Source organism: Neltuma alba, unplaced genomic scaffold, assembly GCF_004799145.2.
Source record: "Neltuma alba isolate B1F8T4 unplaced genomic scaffold, ASM479914v2 tig00003792_pilon, whole genome shotgun sequence".
Classification (NCBI taxonomy): Eukaryota; Viridiplantae; Streptophyta; class Magnoliopsida; order Fabales; family Fabaceae; genus Neltuma; species Neltuma alba.
Genome location: NW_021633428.1, coordinates 1710 through 24522, shown reverse-complemented (window position 1 = coordinate 24522; position 22813 = coordinate 1710). Strand labels below are relative to the sequence as shown.

General features: G+C 34.6%; 1 protein-coding gene and 1 pseudogene across 1 annotated transcript; one reads left to right on the top strand and one right to left on the bottom strand.

Annotated features, from left to right (window-relative positions):
- The first annotated feature begins 622 nt into the window (after nt 1-622).
- Nucleotides 623-12819, top strand: LOC114742507 (beta-galactosidase 10-like; annotated as a pseudogene).
- A 4344-nt stretch (nt 12820-17163) lies between these two features.
- On the bottom strand, nt 17164-22526 carry LOC114742516 (probable glucan 1,3-alpha-glucosidase). Its single transcript, XM_028930758.1, is given in 7 exon segments — nt 17164-17742; nt 18379-18585; nt 18708-18918; nt 19490-19625; nt 19757-20030; nt 20873-21468; nt 21471-22526. Coding segments are annotated over 7 exon segments (2775 nt in total). The 5' UTR covers nt 22453-22526; the 3' UTR covers nt 17164-17373.
- Nucleotides 22527-22813: the final 287 nt, after the last annotated feature.

Genomic DNA, 22813 nt, shown 5'->3' with positions numbered 1-22813 from the left:
ACGTCTTGGTCAAGGAAAAAAACGAGATGTATTGCATATTGATATAACTTAATTTATTTAATAATATATAACTTGAAATATTTAACTTTTCTAAACTAATTTGTATAACTTATAAATTAATATATAATATAATGTTTTTAAAATATTATTTCTAATTTATTAAAAATTAAGAAATTTTTTAATTATTAATAATTTTGGCAAAAAAATCTATATAACTACTCCTTCCTATCCTAAATATAAAAACTAATTTGTAGTGTAAATTAAACTATAAACTTGACCTTACATTTATGACTGAAAATAGTGTATTATGGGCCAATTTAAAATGATTTATAGTTAACTTTTTAATTATGATTTACTAAATATAAGATAAATATATAAAAAAAATTTTTATCTCAGTTCATCAAAAATAAAATATGCGTACAAAAACTAGCAGTGTAAATCTGTAACTATGAACTAATGACGGGAAACTGCTCATTATAAAATTACTCGTATAAAAAAATACGGATAAAATAAATCATTAGCGTGTTTCTCACTCTGACATCTTCCTCCGTTATAAGTCTGCGCTTCAGACAGGGCGAAAGGCAAGAGCTTTCTGAAAGCTCGAAGCTGTACTGAAAGCAAGATGAAGCTACCCTTCCTATCCATTGTGCCTTTCGTTTTATTCCTTCTATCTTGTTCGTTTTCATTGGTTTTGGCTGGCAATGTAACATACGATCATCGCTCTCTTATCATCAATGGCCAGCGAAAGCTCCTCATCTCTGCTGCCATTCACTATCCTCGAAGCGTTCCTGCGGTGAGACAACTCCTACAGCAACTTCTAACTTGTTTGAACTTTACTTTTGATTTCTTCTAAAAGGGAGAGAAGAGGTCTTGTTTCTATTTTAGTCTGTACCAAACAGTAAGCTGGAGTAAGCATTGTGGGGCTTTATCATTCTACTAATTCTACTAATACAGCCTGCTCATCTTTTGGGTTGCGGATCAGGCAAGGACCCAACCCTGTCCATGTGTAGCCTTAGTTTTTATCATTCTACTAATTCTACTTTCCAGAAATGTTTCCCACTACCAAACCAAGTCTTTATGCAACGGGGCTTTACTCTTTTGGATAAATTTCAATCTAATTTATTTCCTCTCTTCCTGTAGTTGGCTCTGCATTTGCATTCAGATTGTTATTGATTGGTGTCAGTTGAGCATTTTGTATTTTGATGCCTAAAAGTTAATATCTTTGAATCATATGCTGCGTGGTAGATGTGGCCAGGCCTGGTTCAAACAGCGAAGGAGGGAGGCGTTGATGTAATCGAAACCTATGTTTTCTGGAATGGGCATGAGCTTTCTCCAGGAAATGAGAGTTGTAAAAAGTTATCTAGATTTGGTAATTTTAAGATACATACACCTAAAGCATATCAGAATGTGTTGTCAGATATGATTTTTTAAAGGGAAAATTAGAAAAAGGGACCAAGTGGAAATAATATTTATTAAAAAGGATCTTAAAAACCTTAATTATTTAGAAGGACCAGATATTAAAATATAAATTTAAAAAGACTCAAATCACCCTTATTCACACCAGACCTCTATCATTTAGTAGAATAATTACAATTTTTTTGAATTAATTCAAACTAATTTAAATTTTAAAGTCAGATACTAATTCTAATTAATTAAATTAATCACCAACATTAGTTAATTTATTTTTCTATTATTTTTAATTAATAATTTCTTATAGGCTTTCTGAAAAATGAGCAGGGCAGCAAAATAAAAAACAAGTTGCTCTATAGCCATTTCATGCTATTATTTTATTTGAACAAGTTGAATCCTTTTTACTTAATAAAATTTAAAATTTAAAATAAAAAAATGACATAAAAATTATTATATCAATAAATATTTTTCATAATAAAAGTAGTTATAATAGTTTGAGTAAGAAAATTTAAGCTTAAACCTACATGATTTTGTATTCTCATTAATTGTAGATAAGTTATATATTATTTATTATTTTATCACTTTTTTTAATTTTAAATTCAACTATATGATTTTTATCGGCTTATTATTCAGGAAGCCCAAAAAAAGAGTTTTATTTTTTTTTAAAATGATGGATGAATAAATAAATAAATAAATTATTTAGAGTTGTTTCGTAACTTTGTAATTCTAATTAGTTTGAATTAATTTGAATAAAATTTAATTATTTTTTTAAAAAAATTAAAGGATGTGGTGAGAGATATTTGTTAAGGGCAAATTGGTAATTTTAAATTTATATTTTAGTATTGGTCTTTCCAAATAAATACAGTTTTTAAGATCTTTCTTCATAAATATCGTTGCCACTAGGTCCCTCTCCCTAATTTTTCCTTTTTTAAAGCTCAATTTCCACTGAAGATTGTTATCTGGCAGTATTACTTTGGTGGTTGATTCGATCTGGTGAAGTTTGTAAAGATTGTTCAGTAGGCTGGGATGTTCCTGATTCTTCGGATTGGTCCATTTGTTGCTGCAGAATGGAAGGTATGAGTTATTATGCTTGCTACAAGTTTTGTGCTCAGGACACCAGCTAATTTGGGTTCAACAATTAACATTGGCTGTTATTGTATATACAACGGAAAAATCAATTGATACTAAGGGCTCTTTCAAACTCAATTATGGCTTCAGAAGTCTAAACATTGCTGTATGTGACAGTGGGGTACCAGTATGGTTGCATTATATTCCGGGCACTGTATTCCGGACTAACAGTACGCCATTTATGGTATGTAAGGGGGATTGTTGATTTTATCATATTAAGGTTCAAATATCTATTTCATGAATTTGATTGAAGTATAATAACTACCATCACTGACTTAGTTTGGTTGTCCTTCGTGTCCAGTATCATATGCAAAAATTTACAACATATATTGTGGACCTTATGAAACAAGAGAAACTTTTTGCCTCACAAGGTGGCCCAATCATCTTAGCCCAGGCAAGTATAATCTCAAGGCTTTGATTTATTCTCAGTGCGGCCACGAAGAATTCCAGTAGTTTGCAGTTCTTTTTCTTCGTTGTTCTTCTCTACGTAGTCCTCTGGACATATTTGATGACAACAAGTAAAATTGCAGATAGAAAATGAATATGTATACAATGAACAGTTTTTTGCAGATAGAAATTTAGATTGGTTTTTTTCTTATGGATTTGTACTATCTTGGTATCAAAGCTTTACTTTTAAACTTAGATCATATCATTCTATTGTTTGTTTAGCTTTCCTGGAGTGAGTATATTTAAATTGATTATAGATTTGTGGGATCTTTTCCTTATGGATTCGCATTATCTTGGTATCAGAGTTTCGATTCTAAACTCAGGTCATATCCTTTTATTGTCTGTTTAGCTTTTTGAGGTGAGTATATTTTAAATTGGTTGTTGGTTTGTGTAATCTTTTTCTTATGGGTTTGCACTATTTTGATATCAAAACTTTAATTCTAAACTTAGGTCATATCCTTATATTGTTTGTTTTTAGACTAATTGTAGGTTTGTGGGATCTTTTCTTTGTGGGTTCGTACTATCTTTAGTTTTTTTAGGGTGAGTATATTTTAGATTGGTTGTAGGTTTATGAGATTTTTTTTCTTGTGTATTCACACTTTCTTGGTATCAAAGATTGAGTTCTAAACTCAGGACATATCTTTCTGTTGTTTCTTTAGCTTTTTTGGGATGAGTACATTTTAGATTGGTTGTAGGTTTATGGGATCTTTTCCTTACTGGTTTGTAATATCTTGATATCAGAGCTTCAATTCTAAGCTCAAATCATATCCTTCTATTCTTTGTTTTTTTCTGTGTTTTTTGCTTTTTTTGTGTCTGTTTATCTTTTTCATTTCTAAGCATCTCTAATTGTTTTACTTGACCAGTTTTTTTTGTTTTTTCTGATGTTTAGTAGACTATTTTTATAGTTTAAGATCCTATCTTTCTGCTTGTTTTAAAATAATCTCAATCAGAATTTTTATAGTTTCTACTTGAAAGAAACTTATGAGGCCAATACCATCAAAGCTGTCAAATAATTTTTTGATGCATTGCTAGTGGTATTCTTCTACTATGTAAAATCTCTTTATTAGAAGATTCCCTGTCATTACCTTCCCATTCACTTCTCTCTGTTTAGATTCTCTTGATTCCTTTGCTAAATCAACTTTTGTTTCATTATAGTAGTATATTCTTGATCTAAATTGTGTTTCCATAACAAGCCCTTACAATCAATATCAATTGTATAGAATTATAATTGATACAAAGTCAAGAGGTTTAAATAGTCAAGTCAGTAAAAAAAATCTAATGAGATCCAGTTATAAAAAAAAAGAAGACATTTTAGAACCAAAGGACTCAATCAGATTAATGAGAGGAACGCAAAAAGAGGAGAGTACCTGGTGATTGACAGGTATGAGATTGTAATAAGACCAAAAGTAGGAGAGAAGATCAGCATAGAAACACACTTGTGGGTTAAACTGGACCCAAACAACCTCTACGTGGTTAGTGGTTCCTGAGTGCACCGACATATAGTCCAGATTGGGAATATGACCTTGAGAGTATCCAACTTCGATCTTAACAACACCAGCGAGTTGTTGAAAGTGGGGCTCTACTTCTTAAAAGGAATCAGCTTCGAACTGAGCGAACTAATGGGTCAGGTTGTCAAGGGAATCTAAATCCGGATCCAAAGTAGGGTTATGAGCGGCGAGAGTCATTGAGTTCAGAGTGACAGGGAAGAAGTAGTGAGCATGTTTTAGATTGTTTCTGGATTTGTAAGATATTTTCCTTGTGAGTTCGTACTATTTTGGTATTAGAGTGTTAGTTCTAAACTTAAGTCATAACTCTTTGTTTTTTGCTTAGCTTTCTTTGGGTAAGTATATTTTAAATTAGTTTTTTTTATTAGTTTGTACTATATTGGTATCAGAGCTTCAGTTCTAAATTTAGATCATATCTTTCTGTTGTTTGTTTAGCTTTCTTGAGATAACTATATTTTGATCCCTCATTTGGTGTTCATATTTAATTTGGAGAAATGAAAAGTTGTATTTTGTGCTTTAATCATTTCAAAGAACACAAAATCACTAATTTCAGACCCTAGATTGTGAGAATGATGAAAGAAAAACATGAGCTGAAGGCATGTGCTTAATGTGCTGATTATATTGATTGATTTCTAGAATTTTCTTCGCGGATTGAAATTCTATAATGCAAATGTTAAAATTATAAATGAAAATAATTTCAATAGGAGCTCAGTACTTGCCTACACAACTAACCGTAGTACGGGTGGCTACTATGATGCCCTCCTTAATTATATATAAAAGCAAGGAAGGTAGTATCCTTGGTGGGCTTCAAAATAACACAAGAAAACAATTATACCTTCATAAAAAGCCTAGCCTGATGGATGATTCAAAGTCGTTGCAAAATCTATAAATAAATCTTTCCTTTGACACTAATCTCTACAAATGAATATCGAAACCTCTTTGCAAACAAGAACTAAACAGAGGAAGTATTCAAGTTCGAGCTAATAATTGAAGCACTCGCATTGATCGGGGTAGGAATATGATCATGATTTATGGCTGAAAACCTAACCAGACAAAGAGGCTCAAGTTATTTTCGTAAATTATTTTAGAAATTGGGAAATGCTATCGTTACAATGCCCATAGTCCACGAACAAGGCCAACCATATACTGAAAGGACGCAGTGATTATTCGTCTCCGGACTAGATTTCTTTTTTTAGGCTAGCATAGCCAAAGCTGCCAAATAATTTCTTGATGCACTGCTGGTAGTATTCTTCTGCCATGAAAAATCTCTTTGCCGGAAGAATATCTGTCGCTACCTTCCTATTTACTTCTCTCTCTTTAGATTTCTTTAATTCTTTTGGTAAATCAGCCTGTGTTTCATTATGGTAGTATATTCCTGATCTATATTGTGTTTCCACAGCAATCCCCTACAATCAATATCAATAATATAGAATTATAATTGATACAAGGTCAAAAGGTTTAAAAAATCAAGTCAATGAAGAAAATATAGTGAGATCCAGTTATTAAAAAAGAACAACATTTTGAACCAAAGGACTCAATCAAACTAATGAGAGGGACGAAATCGTGACAAGACCAAAAGCAGGAGAGAAGATCGGCGAGGAACATACTTGTGGGTCAAATTGGACCCAAACAACCTCCACGTGGTTAGTGGTTCCAGAGTGCACTAACATGTAGTTCGGATTAGGAATATAACCTTGAGAGTATCTAACTTCGATCTTAACAACACTAGCGAGTTGTTGAAAGTGGGGCTCCACTGCCAGAAGGAACCAGTTCCGAACTGAGCAAACTCGTGAGTCAGGTTGTTAGGGGAATCTAAATCCGGATCCAAAGCAGGGTTATGAGCGTGAGAGTTATTGAGTTTAAAGTGACAGGAAAGAAGTGGTGAGTGTGTTTTAGATTGATTCCGGATTTGTAGGATCTTTTCCTTATGGATTCGTACTATTTTGGTATCAGAGTGTTAGTTCTAAACTCAAGTCATATCTCTGTTTTTTGCTTAGCTTTCTTTGGGTGAGTATATTTTAAATTGATTTTTTTTGAGTTTGCACTGTATCGGTATCAGAGCTTTCCTTTGACAGTAATATCTACAAATGAATATCGAAACCTCTTTGCAAACAAGAACTAAAAGGAGGAAGTATTCAAGTTCGAGCTAATAATTGAAGCACTCGCATTGATCGGGGTAGGAATATAATCATGATTTATGGCTGAAAACCTAACCAGACAAAGAGGCTCAAGTTATTTTCGTAAATTATTTTAGAAATTGAGAAATGCTATCTTTACAATGCCCATAGTCCACGAACAAGGCCAACCATATACTGAAAGGACGCAGTGATTATTTGTCTCCGAACCAGATTTCTTTTTTTAGGCTAGCATAGCCAAAGCTGCCAAATAATTTCTTGATGCACTGCTGGCAGTATTCCTCTGACATGGAGTAGCAGTACCTAGAACTGAAAGAAACATGTCAACAAATTCAACAACAGAGCTACATAGTTATGGTGAAAAGCTCAACTAACCCCCTGTCTACTACACCATAAGCAGGCGGTGACATGGATCCAACACCGAAACGAGTGCCCATCATCGTTCCATACACCCTGTTGTCGACATGATGAAGATCGGGACCCTGAAAAATGATGTTCCCTAGTCAGAGAAGTGATATTTTATGCTACTTCTTGTCCTAATTATAATACCTCATTTACAGTCTGTAAACAAGGACGGGAAGTAGTATTTAGCACCTAGAATATATGATTTACCGTCTCATCCCATCCCGCAATGATGGTCACAACAGGCAACCCCATTTCACCATAGGAGTATGAAATTTGTGCAAGTAGTTTTGAAGCTACTTTAATTGAAATCCTTCTCTTATTTTTGAATTCATACTGCCGGCACTAAAATAAAATGACTGAACTAAGAAAACTATTCATGAAAATACGTCAAAAAAGGGCAAGACAGACAAATACAAAAAAGTTTAATATAAGATTGCATTCATTACCTTGTCATAGAGATCTCTTGCAACTCCTCCAGTAACTCCTCCAGACACAGTGACAAGCGTATATTGATTAATTTCGATAATTTTCTTCACAGGTTGAGATGCTGTAACACAAATGTTGAAATTATGAACGAAAATAATGTTCAAAAACAGACTCGTGTCTAAATAAATAAATATGAGATATCAGTACCTACCTGAAGAACTTCCCATACAAACCGGAGAACCGACGGCTGACGGCAAGAATGGTAGCATCATCGGCGATCTTCACATTTGAAAACAAAAAACAAATAGACCTTCATAAATATTTCCTTTGACGATAATCTCTACAAATCAATTGCATCTTCTTTACAAAGAAGAACAAAAAAGACGGACTATTCAAAGTTCGAGCTAATAATTAAGCACTCACATCAATGGGAGTAAGAAGCCATTGAAGCGAACTTGTATCAGGATTCATGACTGAAAACCTAACCGAAAACAGAAGATCAAGTTATTTTCGTAAATTATTTTAGAAATCAAGGAACGTTATCTTTACAATCCCCATAGTATGAACAAGGCGTATGGTTAGAAAGTTGTGACCGAGAGATCAGTGGCAGCGAGAAAGGGAGAAGACGACACAGAACAAACCAATTTTGATTGTGCTGGCGGGAACGAGGGGCTATAAGTATATATTTCCTAATTACATAGGTTTTTATATATTTCCTTTTTAAAAAAAATCAATTATAAGATACAAAATTAAAAAGAGAATTCGCAAAAATATCTACTCGAATCTTCTTATTTGCAGGAAATATAAAAGAATATATATATTTATAGTGATGAGATCGCAACGCATAAAATAAAATTATACTCGTGTGTGTACACACACATATATATGTATATGGAGGAGATGTATTAAAAAGAAGTGAATCACCTTGGCAAGTGAAAGATTATGATTATAATAATATTATATCTGTTATCTATTCCCCATCAATCTATTTATATTTATAAGGTTAATACTATCTTTAGTTTCTAGAATTTAATCTGGTTTTGCTTTTAGTTCCTAAAATTGCGAAAACTAATATGCAGGTCCTTATAATATTGTTCCATTTTGGATCAAGTCCCTAAACTTATTCTCTATTTTATGGGATCCTTAGGTCTTGTTTGGCATTAAAAATAAAGGATAGGGATTGAGATTAAAAGTGTAAAATTTTATTAAAAAGGTATTTAATATGAGTAATTGTACGGGATTAGACAAGCCCATATATGTGTAAAATTTCAGGCAGATGTATATACTGATTCATCAGGAGCGTGTGCTGCTTTTATTGCTAATGTTGATGATAAAAATGATGAGACAGTCGAATTTCGGAATGCATCATATCACCTACCAGCATGGTCAGTGAGCATTCTGCCTGATTGCAAGAATGTAGTCTTTAACACTGCAAACTTAATTTATTGCTACCTTCAGAGTAATGTCCATATTCTAATATTTGAAGCCAAAATTATATTAGCCACTTAATTTTGCCTCTAAAAATCTTAGCTTTTGCTGTGTGTGAATGTCAACCTGCTGTAACTGAGACGTCTGCGGCAGAGCCAATGCACGAATGGTTTTATTGTGAGAAATGCATCATACACTTGAATTGATTGACAGAAGTCTCTTTGCACTCAATGTGTTAATTTAATTTTTTTTCTTTAAAAAAATTTCCTGTAGTTACAACTATGTGCTACTCTTAAAGTACTGATATAATTGTCAATATAATTACAAATGCTATTGATCTTTTGTGAAATTCTTTCTTCTGGACCCTTCACTTAGACATGTGATATGCAACAGGTTAACACTTATACAGACATTGTTGAAATGGTTCCAGAGAAATTACAACAGTCACATGAAAGTGTAAAGACTTTAAAGTGGGACATATTTAAAGAGAATGCAGGGACATGGGGAAATGCAGACTTAGTGAAGCATGGCTTTGTTGATCACATTAACACCACTAAAGATACCACAGACTATCTGTGGCATACAACAAGGTTTGTTTCAATAAAAAATTGTTAAAGAGTGTATGATCAATCGAAATGGACCTTTTACTGTTTCAGTATATTATTCTCTCCTCCTGTAGCATCTAGAAATAATAAACAGTGAAACACGCACGTAGTTTACTATTCTTGACATGAGAAGTAGAATCATTTGCAAATTTTTTCTTTTGTTTGATTAGCAGCTACTAAGATAACTTAACATTATCTGCTGTAACAATAAAGCAGTAAGTAGTTAAAATATTGTTTTATCATTATAGCTGAAGTGCTCGATTCTATATATTCTATAATTTGAGTTCAATGCATATCGAAGGACCTTGTTGGGTTGCCATGCTTTAAGTTTCGGGCATTTGCTACAGCCTATCAAGCCGCTTCCTAGTCATTTTACAAACTCCATAGATTATTATAAGCTCCATTACATTTGATGGAAGGGAAATGTATAAGAAATTCAAACATGCATAAATTATAGATGTGCAGTTAAAATATTGTTTTAAACTTTTTTTGTTCTTTTTTTAATTTATGGCAGTGTATTTGTTGGTGAAAATGAAGGGTTCTTAAAGAAGGGAAGTAAACCAGTTCTTCTGATAGAATCCCAAGGTCATGCACTCCATGCTTTTGTGAATCAGGAATACCAAGGTTACCTACCCTTCTATTCTGAATTTTTGATCTCATGGATTTGTTTATTTATCAAACATCTGATATGCAAACCTGTAAACAAAATATAATGTGGTTCAGCAACATATTTTCCTTCTCATCCAGCAGTAAAAGTGACTTCATGCTATTTCATTAAATTACGCGCACTTTCCATCTTCTTTTGGACATCGGCTACAATCATGTTATGTGCTTTGATTCTCAGTTTATTGAATGAAACATTTGATCATGTATAATAACTCATGAAACTGCTTAGCTGTAGCAACTTTCCTTCTGTTGTTCTCTTTAATCATCATGGATGAAACACTCAATGTTTATAGTTATGTTAGTTTCTCTGTGATTTACATGCATACAGATGTTATTATTTCTTGGTGATTGGTGATGCAGACATTTTAATATTCTATTACAAATGTTTTCTTGTTTTCTCTACTTTTCAATTTCAGTTTCTTAACTTCTTGTTTTATAGGTTCTGCAACTGGAGATGGTACCAATTCATCATACACATTTATTGAGCATGACTGTTGGCCTCCCAGTGAGTGTGTTACTCTGTCTAGAACATTCAGCCTTATTGAATGGCTTGTCTAGAAGCGTGTTGTTGGTCTCCTGCTTAAAGTTTATGGGCCTGCGTTCTGGAAGTAACAAGGAATTAGTAATGAGATTTCAAAGCATTTATAAGGCTGAATGAGATTTCTCTAACAAATAGCGTGTTGTTGGTCTCCTGCTGTGTGGTGGAAAATCTTAAAAAGGAAGTTCTTGATCATGCAGGTAATTGTCGATGCTCCTCCAGGGAATGAACCTGTTGGACTGGATATGTTACATATGGGAAAAGGTCTAGCCTGGTTAAATGGAGAAGAAATTGGAAGACATTGGCCTAGGAAAAATTTAGATCAAGAGTGTGTTAAAAAATGCGACTACAGAGGACCATTCAATCAGGACAAATGTGATACTGGCTGTGGAGAACCCACCCAGAAATGGTAAAACTGTGAGCTAATGGTTTAATCGAAGCTGAGGAATTAGACATGTAGTAACCTCTCTTCAATTTTTTTCCTTGACTTCTCTTACTTTAGAGATGTAGTAACTACAAGTGGCTGGAGTAAAGTTTCTTGCCTAACTGCACAACACTAGTATGGCCTGGAAGAGTACCGTAATAAGACTTCCGCTTGTGTATAAGTTGGTCTAGGTCACAAAGCAACTGAAATCCTTAACAGATTCTATAATTGATCAAAAAGCGAAAATACTATTCATGAATAGTAGATATAAGAGGAAACGATTGAAAACTGACTAAATTTTGTACGTTGTGGTCAGGTTTTTTGGGAAGCTTTGCCTTTTCCTCAGCAGCCATGAACAATTTATATGATAGGTATAGTCTCATAGATTTAGTTACTAGTGTGGTGTTTTAACTATCCTAATCTTACAAGTGGTTTAGATTAGAAATCATCCATTACAAATTGCTAACATAATATGTGCTTATTGTAGCTTATACAGACTCAGTTATCATCTGTTTCTTCTTCTCATAAAATATTGTGTATTTTTTCTTCTTCTATGTATTAGGTATCATGTTCCAAGATCTTGGTTCAAGCCATCTGGAAATGTTCTTGTTATTTTTGAAGAGACGGGTGGTGATCCAACAAGAATTAATTTTTAAGACGCAAAGTTTCTGGTGCGTGTGCCCTTGTGGCAGAGGATTACCCTTCCCGTGGACTTGATCTTGACGGTGAAAATAAACTTGAGAATTACAAAAACACACCTTTTGCCCGTTTAGCATGCCCCAAAGATACTCGCATATCTGCTATCAAATTTGCTAGCTTTGGAACTCCTTCAGGAACATGCGGATCCTACAGCATAGGAGATTGCCATGATCCAAATTCCAGTATACTTGTTGAAAAGGTATCAATTTCTGGAATTTGTTCCTTACATTGTCCATTTGGTATGAAGGAAATGGAGAGGAGAAAATTTTTTAATGAGATTGATTCAAAAAAATGAAAAAGTAAAGTTAAAAGCTTCTAATTAATTTTTATTACTCTTTTATTTTACATCTTTTTATTAAAATTTTAAAACCTTGCTTCTCTAATTTTTTAAATTGAGCTTATTAAATCATTCTCTCATACCAAATGTAGGGTAAGTCATTCTCTTCAAACATCTGATGACATCTTCAGTTCTGAAGCTACTTGTACAATTAAGACATGCCAAGGATTTTATTGGTTTGAGGTTGAATATACAACTAGTTCTTTTAGGCATCATCTACTAAGATAACTTGATGTGTGCATTTATCAAATCAGTTGGTGAACTGATAATAATTTCTGTAGTGTTACATGATTTGAAACTTTAACTCTGCTATCTGCCTATTGATTATTTATTGGGATGTGAAGGGATGAAATGTTAACTTGTAATCATGCTTGCTTTATTCTCTTTTTTTCCCCCTGTTTTAAAAGATTTTATTTTATTTTTATATGTTTTATTGCTTTTGCAGGCATGCTTGAACAAAAAGGAGTGTGTCATAAAATTGAATGAAGAGAATTTCAAGAAAAACTTGTGTTCTGCTGGGTTAATTAGGAAACTGGTAGTGGAGGCAGTGTGTAGCTGATACTAGGAATTCTGTCATCTGCTCTTTAGAGGCCTCAACGAACAATAAAAGGCCATTTGCAAAGAGTAAGTGAGAAAAGCTAGGCCCATTCTTTCCTAGCATCAGCTATCCTAAGGTTCAATATGCATTTACAAAGGTCGTCTACTCTTATTTTGCAGGAATATAGAAGAATATATATATATATATATATATATATATATATATAGTGATGAGATCGCAAAGCATAAAATAAAATTATATATGTGTGTGTGGAGGAGATGTATGTATTAAAAAGAAGTGAATCACTGCCAAGTGAAAGATTATGATTATAATAATATTATATCTCTTCTCTATTCTCCATCTATGTATTTATCTATTATATTTATAAGGTTAATACTACTTTAAGTCTCTAAAATTTGATCTCCTTTTAATTTTAACCCCTAAAATTTAAAAACAACAATTTTGATTTCTGAAATTTTACTTTATTTTGTTCCTCTAATAAAACACAATTTTTATATATATATTTATCTCATCTTATTCATATATTTTTATCATAATCTTAGGCTAATTTGGGTTTATTACATAATTTTAGAATAACAGATAATGTTGGAAAAGAATATAATTTTGAATCAATTATGAGTTTATTGAGTTTTAATTGCTTATATTGTATTTCCTTATTTTGTGATATGTTAAATATTTTCAAATCTTTAAAATGATGACTTACCTCATTAATTCTTATAAGTTAAGAAAGAGCATATTAAGAAATTTAAAATGATGATTGCGCTGGCGGCAACGTAGGGCTATAACTATATATTTCCTAATTAAATAGGTTTTCATACATTTCCTTCTTTTAAATCCACGGTTGTTAAAAAAAAATCAATTATAAGATACAAAATTAAAAAGAAAATTTCGCAAAAAAATATCTCCTCGTATCTTCTCATTTTGCCGGAAATATAAGATTTAGTATAAAAGAGAATATATAATAGATATAAGTAGAGGAGACGTGTATTAAAAAGAAGCGAATCAACTCGGCAGGTGAAAGATGATGATTATAATATACTCTATTACTTCTGGTTTTAATTATAAGAACTAGTTGATTAATTTGAGAAGATTAAGAAAATAAGTGTTGCTTTTCTAAAATATCATTACTAATCAAGTGTATTGACTAGAACTATTATTATTAGAAGAATTAACTCAGAAAAAAAATAGAGATAAAGTAGATTGGAGTTTTATATTTAGGATCAAAATATCAAACAATATATTATATTAAGGACGGGAGGTAGTATATTATCCCTATTGCCTATTCTCCATCTATCCATAATCTATTATAGTTATAAGGTCAATATTATTTTAGTCTCTAAAATTTGATCTTGGTAATACTTTTAGTTTATGAAATTTGACTTCGTTTTGGTCCACTGATAAACACAATTATATTATTATTATTATTATTATTATTATTATTATTATTATTATTATTTCAGGCTAATTTAAGCTTATCAAATAATATTTAGAGCAACGGCCAATTTTATGAAAGAATATAATTTAGAATCAATTATGAGATTATTGAGCTTTAAGTGCTAATATTGTCTTTCCTTATTTTTGTGATAGGTTAAATATTTTCAAATCTTTAAATGAATGATTTATCTCATCAATTCTTATAGATCAAGAAAGAGTACATTAGGAAATTTTATGGTATAGAATGACTAATTTTAAGAGGCTTAAAAAAAAAAAAAAACCTCAGGAGACCACGTCTGCGACCTCCTTAAATGCACAACCCGCGAGTTCTCTTTTATAAAATGCAACGTGATAAAGTACCGAAAGGAGTTGTGGAGACCGAACGAAGGAAATTTATTCGGGGAGAACAAGACGGAAGGAGGAAATGGCACGCTGTAGCTTGGGATATGTTATGTTAAACCAAGGCTGAAGGGGGAGCGGGGATGAAATGATGAAATCGCTGGAAACAATGAATGAGGCATTTTTAACGAAGCTGCTGTGGAGAATAAGAAGAACCCAGAAGATTTGTGGGTGAAAGTGCTAATGGGGAAATATTACAGATGCGACGGGGATGGAAATATGGAGATAATAGCCAAAAGCACTGATTCAACATTATGGAAAGCCTTAGTTAAAGGACAAGAGCAGTACTTACTTAGCATTAGAAAAGAAGTGAAGAATGGTAGAGACACTGATGTCTGGCGAGATCGATGGAGTGTTGAGGAAGAACAGCTGAAGAACTATAGCTAGGTTGCAAGAGGGACCATTTGATCAGGACCTAAAAGTGTACGAGCTTGTAGACGAAAGAGGAGTATGGAACCTGCATTCATTGGAAGGAAAAATTCCAAGGGATGGAGAAGATATTGTGAAATGGAAAAGGACTAAGGATGGAGACTGTACCGCTGCTTCTGCTTGTAAGTTTCTACAGCGAAGAGATGGAAGCCAGTGCTTGAAACAGTGGATTAAATTGTGGAAGTTACAAGTACCTGAAAGAGTCAAACTGTTCGTGTGACAAACAAAACACAACAGACTTCCAACGAAGCAAGTAACTAGTCGTTGGGATGGAGGACGAGGTTACTGTACTGTCTGCAAGCTAGCAGAAGAATCTCATATACATGTGTTGCGGGACTGTCGAGTTGCTAAGAATCTGTGGAAAAAACTAGTGACTTGGGAGAGACAAGGAGAATTTTTACGTGTGGGTTGGAAGATTGGTTAGGTCAGAATCTGACTAGGATCGGGAAAGAGCAAGAAGAGATATACTGGCCGGAGTTATCTTTTAATTAGAACAATTTTCACAATTTTTCTGTTATAATGTGTTACGATGACTTGTCAAAAGATACCTAACGTTTTCAGTTGACTTGTTTAACTTGAGGATTAAAATAATGAGTCGAATATACTTGTAAGGAAAAAGTCTCAACTCACCAAAATGAAAATTTAATCGGATTTAAGTCATTTTATTTAATAGTCCTAAATATTGTGATGCTCGGTCAAAACTCAAAACAATTGTTTTCTTACGTTAAGAGAATAACTAGTAGATAACTAAAAACATTCATTCTTGACTTTCCTCGCATGAAACTAACTCTGACTTTATAAATAGATCGCTTGGTGAAGCCATTGAAAGCAAGAATTCAAACTGCGGATCAACTACTCGAGAGAATTTATCCGCAACAGTCTCAATCAATTTTTCGAGAAATAGCTGCCACAGAATAAACTTATTTTCCAACCGACCCCACAAAATCCTAGAATTTCACTGCATTTCTTGGGTCAAAAAGAAATTACATTTTGTGGATGTAAAGACAATAATACTCTTGCAAAGAGGTAAACAAAACAAAAAAAATGAATTCACAAGAGGACTTAAGACTGTTTACATCTGGAGTAAAGCCATTTATAAGTGAAGCCAACATCCACAATAAATCAGGGAGTTGGTAAAATATGAAAATTTACAATCAAGATAAGATGATTCACTTGAGGAATTTGGGAATTTACAGTAATTTTACAAAGAAGATGATGTTTTTTAGTAATTAAAATCACATGCACAATCAGCACGTCATGTCAACAAAATAAATGGCGTTTGTAACATCACAAATTTAACACGGTTAAATTTGAGTCCAAGTCCTTATTAAACTACAGGGACTAACGTTGTAAATAGAATAAAATTTGAAAAACTAAAACCTATAATTTGAAATTAGAGAGACTATAACCAAAATGAAGACAAATTATAAAAACCAAATATTCTTTTTAGTATTTACATTTTTTCAACAATACATAAACTCTTTTATTTTTATAATTTTAATTTTAATATTTCTCTCAAAGTTATCAAATTACTCATTATATATATGTATTTTAATAAAACTCATCTTTTTAGTTATTTTATATCTAAACCGCTTAAACAATTTAGTTTGTTAATTTGACTTTTTTTCTCAAAAATATATCCAACTGACTAACTGTTTTAAATCACAGCTCACTATTTGAAAAAGTGGCTTTGCATGAATTATAACAAGAATCCACCCAATTACACCCAATCGTTTTTATATGCTTTTGCCTGGACTCGAAACATAATGCTTTCATGACTTCTCTTTTTTTTTTTTTTGATGAAACATCAGGATATCCACCGACAGACCCGGTGACTAATCCCTTCACTAGCTTGTAGGCACCTTGATGGATGGGACAATTGGCCCAAGATTTTAAAACTTTTCCATGCCCAAGACAAGGATCGAACCCTGATACTTGGTTAAGGGAAGATGAGTCCTCACCGCTCAACCACATCCCCGGGTTCATGACTTCTCTTTAACGACTTTCAAGTCTCAACTAAATCTAAATCCAGTTGTACCCAACGCTTAAAGATTTAATTCCAGAAGAACAGTAGTTGTGCAGTCAATTTGAAAATGGTTTACCATGTTTGTCCTTTTGCATTCCTTTAATAAGATATTTCATAGCAAGTTATTCTCTTCAATTAACACAACAAACAGATACCATCTAGATGATACAAAATTATCCTCATCATTATAAATTGCCGTAGGCAGAGTTACAATTTCCAAAATCCTAGCGTGAAACAATCAGCTCAAACCACATTCAAGTCTTCCTACAGATGCTTTTCTTGCCCCAACTCTATTTGCTTGAACCTCATGTCAATTCACCTACCAGTGGCTTTGAAGACTATATTTCCTCCTCAAGGCAGAAATTGGATTGCTTTACAAAATTTTCACCGTCCAATCATCTGCAACGCCAACATTAGGCTTCCGGATGGTCATAGCAAGTGGCCCATGAGACCTTTGAATCCAAAGAGGGGAATTCTCAATCTCAACCTTTTCATTGGATGGTTCAATCAGTGCATTCTTTGAGCGTGAGGAGTATCCTAAGAGGATAATCCTCTCAATGAGAGCGTTTGTATGATATCGAGCACTGCCCTGGGAAGCAGGTGCAAGATTCACAGAGGTAAGCTTTCCATCAGCGAAAACAAAACGGCGGTGGATATAGGCCCCTTGCAGGAAATTAAAGCTGCTGCCGTCATCAATATAGAGTTCACCTTCTGCTGCTTGAGAACTGTTCAGAGCTATGACCTATCAAAGTGAAGTGACAACAATAATGTCACCAACTATCATGATGCAAACAAACAGTCTAATTTCCATGACAGCAGTCTCCTTAAGGTACTGGCAAAGGAGTATAAATAAGACAAGAGAAGCCAAGGAACTCAAGCTCGAAGGATTTAATAAACAAGCTACTCAGGTTTGTCTGACAAACTCAAATGAGATAAAAAAAATAAGATCAAAGTCCACTTAAGTTGCTCAATACTTAAATGACGAAATTATATGAATAGGCATGCAGTACATTAAGTAATACAAATTCTTCATGCTCCTTATCCCATTAATTCTACAACAAAATACACAAACCATACACTTGCGCACATCCTTGTTCATCAGCATAATTCTACTGTGGTCAGGTGGCGACAGAAATATAACACAACAACAAACATTTTTTGCAAACATTCCTGAGTGTTCAAAAGTGGTAGGTAATTAACAGGACCAAACTCCATGGTAACCTATATATGAATGCAGAGTTTAAATGAAAAGCCAAAAGTCCAAGACCTCCTATATATAAACAGAAAAGGGTAAGACAAAATAATTTCAGAGATGAAGTTAGACATGTGACTCCCACCCATTCATGCGTAAGGTTTGCAGCAAATCAGGAACACATACCAGAGTATAAGGATCATTTATCATCTGTGTGGAACTTCTTCGGAATCGGTCTTTTCTTGGTATAATGGTTCCAGCCCTCTGGAAAGCAGGGATACTCTCCTCAGTAGCCTTCAACTTGTGGGTCAATCCTCCCTTGTACACAGTTCCAGTTCTTAGATCATACCATGATTGCTTTCCAGGTAAATAAACTGATACATGTTTAGCTCGCTGGAAGGAAGGAAGAAACATAAAACTTAATTCAAGAGCTGCTGACGAGAATAAATGAAATGAAAAGGATATGCAAACAACTGAAAGAAATTAAAGAAGTAGTCAGTGAATGACTAGAGCACCTCAGTATAAATTCCTTGCACTAAAAGGCTGTTTCCAACCATAAAAGCCTCATCATTGCTAAAAGTAGCCTCATCAGACGGGAATTCCATCCACAATGGTCTTAGGACTGGAGTACCAGTCAAGTTAGCCTCTCTGAATAAAGTGTAGAAATATGGAAGCAAGGCATAACGAACATGTATTGAATCCCTTATAACTTCTGTATTTTGTTCTCTGCAGTAACACAGGGACCATTAGTGAACAATCTTCACAAAAAGACTAGCATGACTAGGCTAAATTTCAAAATCAAGAGATGAAAAGGTAAATATTGGGACATGCAATTCAACTTCTGTCAATTATTAATGTGGCAGGGCCGCAGGGGTGGCAAATAATGGATTTCAGCCATCTAGCACCTATGTTTTAGATAGAAAATAGCTCCAAGAGTGGAGACACAGCAATAAATTTACACCAGAAATTGGTATAGCACATCAGGGGACAGGTTTACCTATTTCAGAATGTGCTGACTTACAATATCATGTCTTTTTCACAAGTAATCTTAATCTTAATTATTTTAATAAAATCTTCAATATATCCTGGAAAGGGGAAGAAGAAGATCATGACAACAGTTGCCTAAAAGGTAGTTCATAAGATAGGGCAGTCAGGTTTTGATAAGGGAAAGAAAAGGGTACTAAACGTTTGTAGCTTCTTTGAACAAATAAAAAAATAGAAGAGTATAATAAAAAGTCAGAAATGGAAATTTTGGGTTGGTACCAGGGAATAAATCTTAAAGTAATACATATCCTACCCAAACAGCCATGGTTCTCGTCTTGTAGTGTCATGATGGGCATGGGCCCTGAAGAAAGGATAGAAAGCTCCTAATTGATACCAGCGAACCAATAACTCAGTTTCAGGATTCCCAAAAAAGCCCCCAACATCAGCACCTGAAAGATGTAAATGAGATATAAGCATGTAGTAAAAATAAAAATTCAAAATAATAATAATAATAATTTAAAAAAAAAAAAAAAAAAAGAACGCCGGCAACTGCAAGAGCACATTGACTATAAATCCCAACCTGAGATTGGCAGTCCAGTAAGTCCAAGGGTTAATATCATTGGAACAGAAACTCGAAGGTGATCCCAATCAGCTGAGTTATCCCCAGTCCAGACTGCTCCATACCTTTGAGTTCCAGCAAAGAATGCCCTTGACAAAACAAATGGCCTGTCCTTCCCCTCCCCACGTTTCACTAACCCTTCAGATGTTGCCATGTGGAAGTAGTAACCATAGGCATTATGCAGTTCACGGTGTTCCACACCTCCATAGTGTAAACAATCTCTAGGCATCGTCACCTGGATACAAGTCAAGAAGCAAAGCATATATTTGGTTTTCTGATCTAGAAGTGGAGATAACATTTAAGTGACATGCTCAAGATTCGGAAATTAGATAAGCCCTCTTCCCTTGTGCGTATTACAAATAAACCAAAAGTTGCTATCCGCATCCAGATTGTCATATAACCTTAAAGCCGACATTCAGTAGAAGCAATACTATACGCGTTAATGATTCAAGGTTCAGAAGTATATACATCATCCAAGAGTTTAATCAGACAGAACAGACATCAAAATAAGAACTTACAGAATTGCATGGAGATACTATCCAACTGTTATTGTTTGAGATTAGAGATTAGAAATTTAAGAACAGCATGAAGCTTATGCTAGCATAGCATATGGCATTTCCTAGTTAAAGGTCAGGAATTAACCAGAATTGGGATCACTAAAAATTACAGTATTATTAAGAAAAGAAGAAAATGACTACAGTATTATGCTGGCGTTCATCAGACCTGTAGGATCATGAGAGATATTAATTTTCATCACATGTTAAGAGATGGGATTTTTCATGCCAGCACAACACTTCATTGACGAAATCCCAACCTAAAACTCAAGACCATGATGCAATTTTATTTATAATTACTATGTGCATCGATATTATATATTAGATACCTTTGCTTCATGTTTTCAGTTTATAAAACGAAAAAAAAAAAAAAGAATGTCTCTATGCTAATTAAGAATGAAGCAAATAACGATGCATTTATCTTGGAAAACATTGCAAAAGCAGCTTGTAAACGTATACTATGATAAGAAGCATGAAATGATGAAGCCGTAAAAAAATTGCATCTTTGAAGTCATTTACATACCTCTGGACCATTGAAGACGGAGGGTTCATTCATGTCATTCCATATATATAGTGAAGGAGTTGAGCCAACATAATTTTGCAAAGAGAACTTATCAGCCCACCATGACCGTATCTCCGGATTTAATGTGTCAGGGTATGATGATGAACCAGGCCAGCACCAACCATCGTAGTCATTGCCTCTTGCATCCTTTACATAATACCCTTTCTGGGTGGCCTCCTTGTGCAAATGAAATGACTCGTCTCGCTTAATGTGAGGATCCACAATGGTAACCATGTGCCTACCTTTCGCAGCCAACTTTCTCTGCATCTCTTCAGGATGTGGGAAAAGAACACTATCCCAGGTAAAATACTTCTTCCCATCTGTGTGCTCAATGTCAAGCCACAAAACATCATAAGGAATGTCATGTTCATCAAAATTTGAATCAACATTCTCAACGTCCTCTTCATCCCGATAGTTCCACCTGCATTGATGATATGCTGTTGAGAATAGCTGTGGCATCGCTGGAGCACCGGTCACAGATATATACTGTCGCATCACATCCTTGGGCTCAGGACCAATAAAGAAGAATGCATCCACAATACCAGCCTCACTCATCAAAAGGTATCGACCCTGCTTTGGGACGAAGGAAGGGTAATCCCGGACTCTGCATCCCACCCAATTCCCAGAACATCAATCTGCATTTCAGCCGCATTCAACCAAAAGAACCCCGATGTTCTCCCAGACTTGCCATGTGAAATCATATAAGGTATCGACCCATAAAGTCCAAATGGCGAATCATGAAGATACTCAAAAACATCCAAATTAAACAATCGATAGGGTTCTGATTCCTCGACCTGAGGACCTCTCGTGGGCTTTAAAGCAAAGCTGGTAGCATGCTCGGGGATTCCATACACAAAATCAGCCCCATAAAAGGAGACATCAAAACTTATCGATTGAGGGCCATACGGCCTAGTATCTGTATGCGATCGGAATCTCTCTTCCCAATCATCCTCTTCCTTTTTCTCTCTCAGCTGCTCAAAATCAAATAATCCATGAGAATTCAAGGAAGCCACTCGATTACCAGCTCCATCACGCACGTAAACCTCAAATGGATCGGGACGAAGGACCGCTTCATGGCCGTCCGATAAATACACAATTGAAGAAGGACTAGGATCTGCACCGATTGTCTCTGTTGAAAGCCTCTGGAGCCAAAGCTTCTTGCTCGAAAATTCAGACACAACCACGTCGGGAACCTCGAAGCGCTTCTTTGGTGTCCCCAGAGAATGATCCTCGTCAATCTTGAGCCGCATTATCCCATCTTGGTACACAGAAAGGGTGAGAATCAAGGGCTTGGTTTCACTTTGACCTTCAACAATTTCTGGGTTTATGGAAACAAGCTTGGCGACGAGGTCGCCATCGGAAATGGAAACGTCGCGGGCGACAAGAGAGCAGGAACCCGGCTTGCGGGCTCGAGCTCGCTTGCAAAATGGGGTCTGGTTACAGTTTCTAAACTCATCCTTTTTCCATGCGAGGACGGAGCTCAGATGCAAACCGAGGAGAAGGAAGGAGAAGAGGAGAAGATGAAGATTGAGGTTTCTCATAGGGGTGCTAGGCAGCTGAAGAACATAGCAATGAATTGAAGACCAAGAAAGTAGGAAATGAACAAATGTGGCTATGTGCCGGATAGCGAAGGCAGGGGAAGCAGAGCTCAACTAGCTTGGCACTTTAATGCGAAGGCTGCTAATCTGGGTTCCTTACGAATTTTGGGCTTTCATTTGGGCTCAATGAATAGTCCCTATCTATGAATGCAAAAAAAAGGGGGGGAAATTAAAGAAAAGAAAGGGAAAGAGAGCGAGCAACTGGGCGAGAGCATGCATGGCCAGGTTTGGAGGCAGAGGTTTTTTATTCTGTTAAATTAATTAAGCCATCACCAACATGGCAAATTTATGTGAATAATTTAAA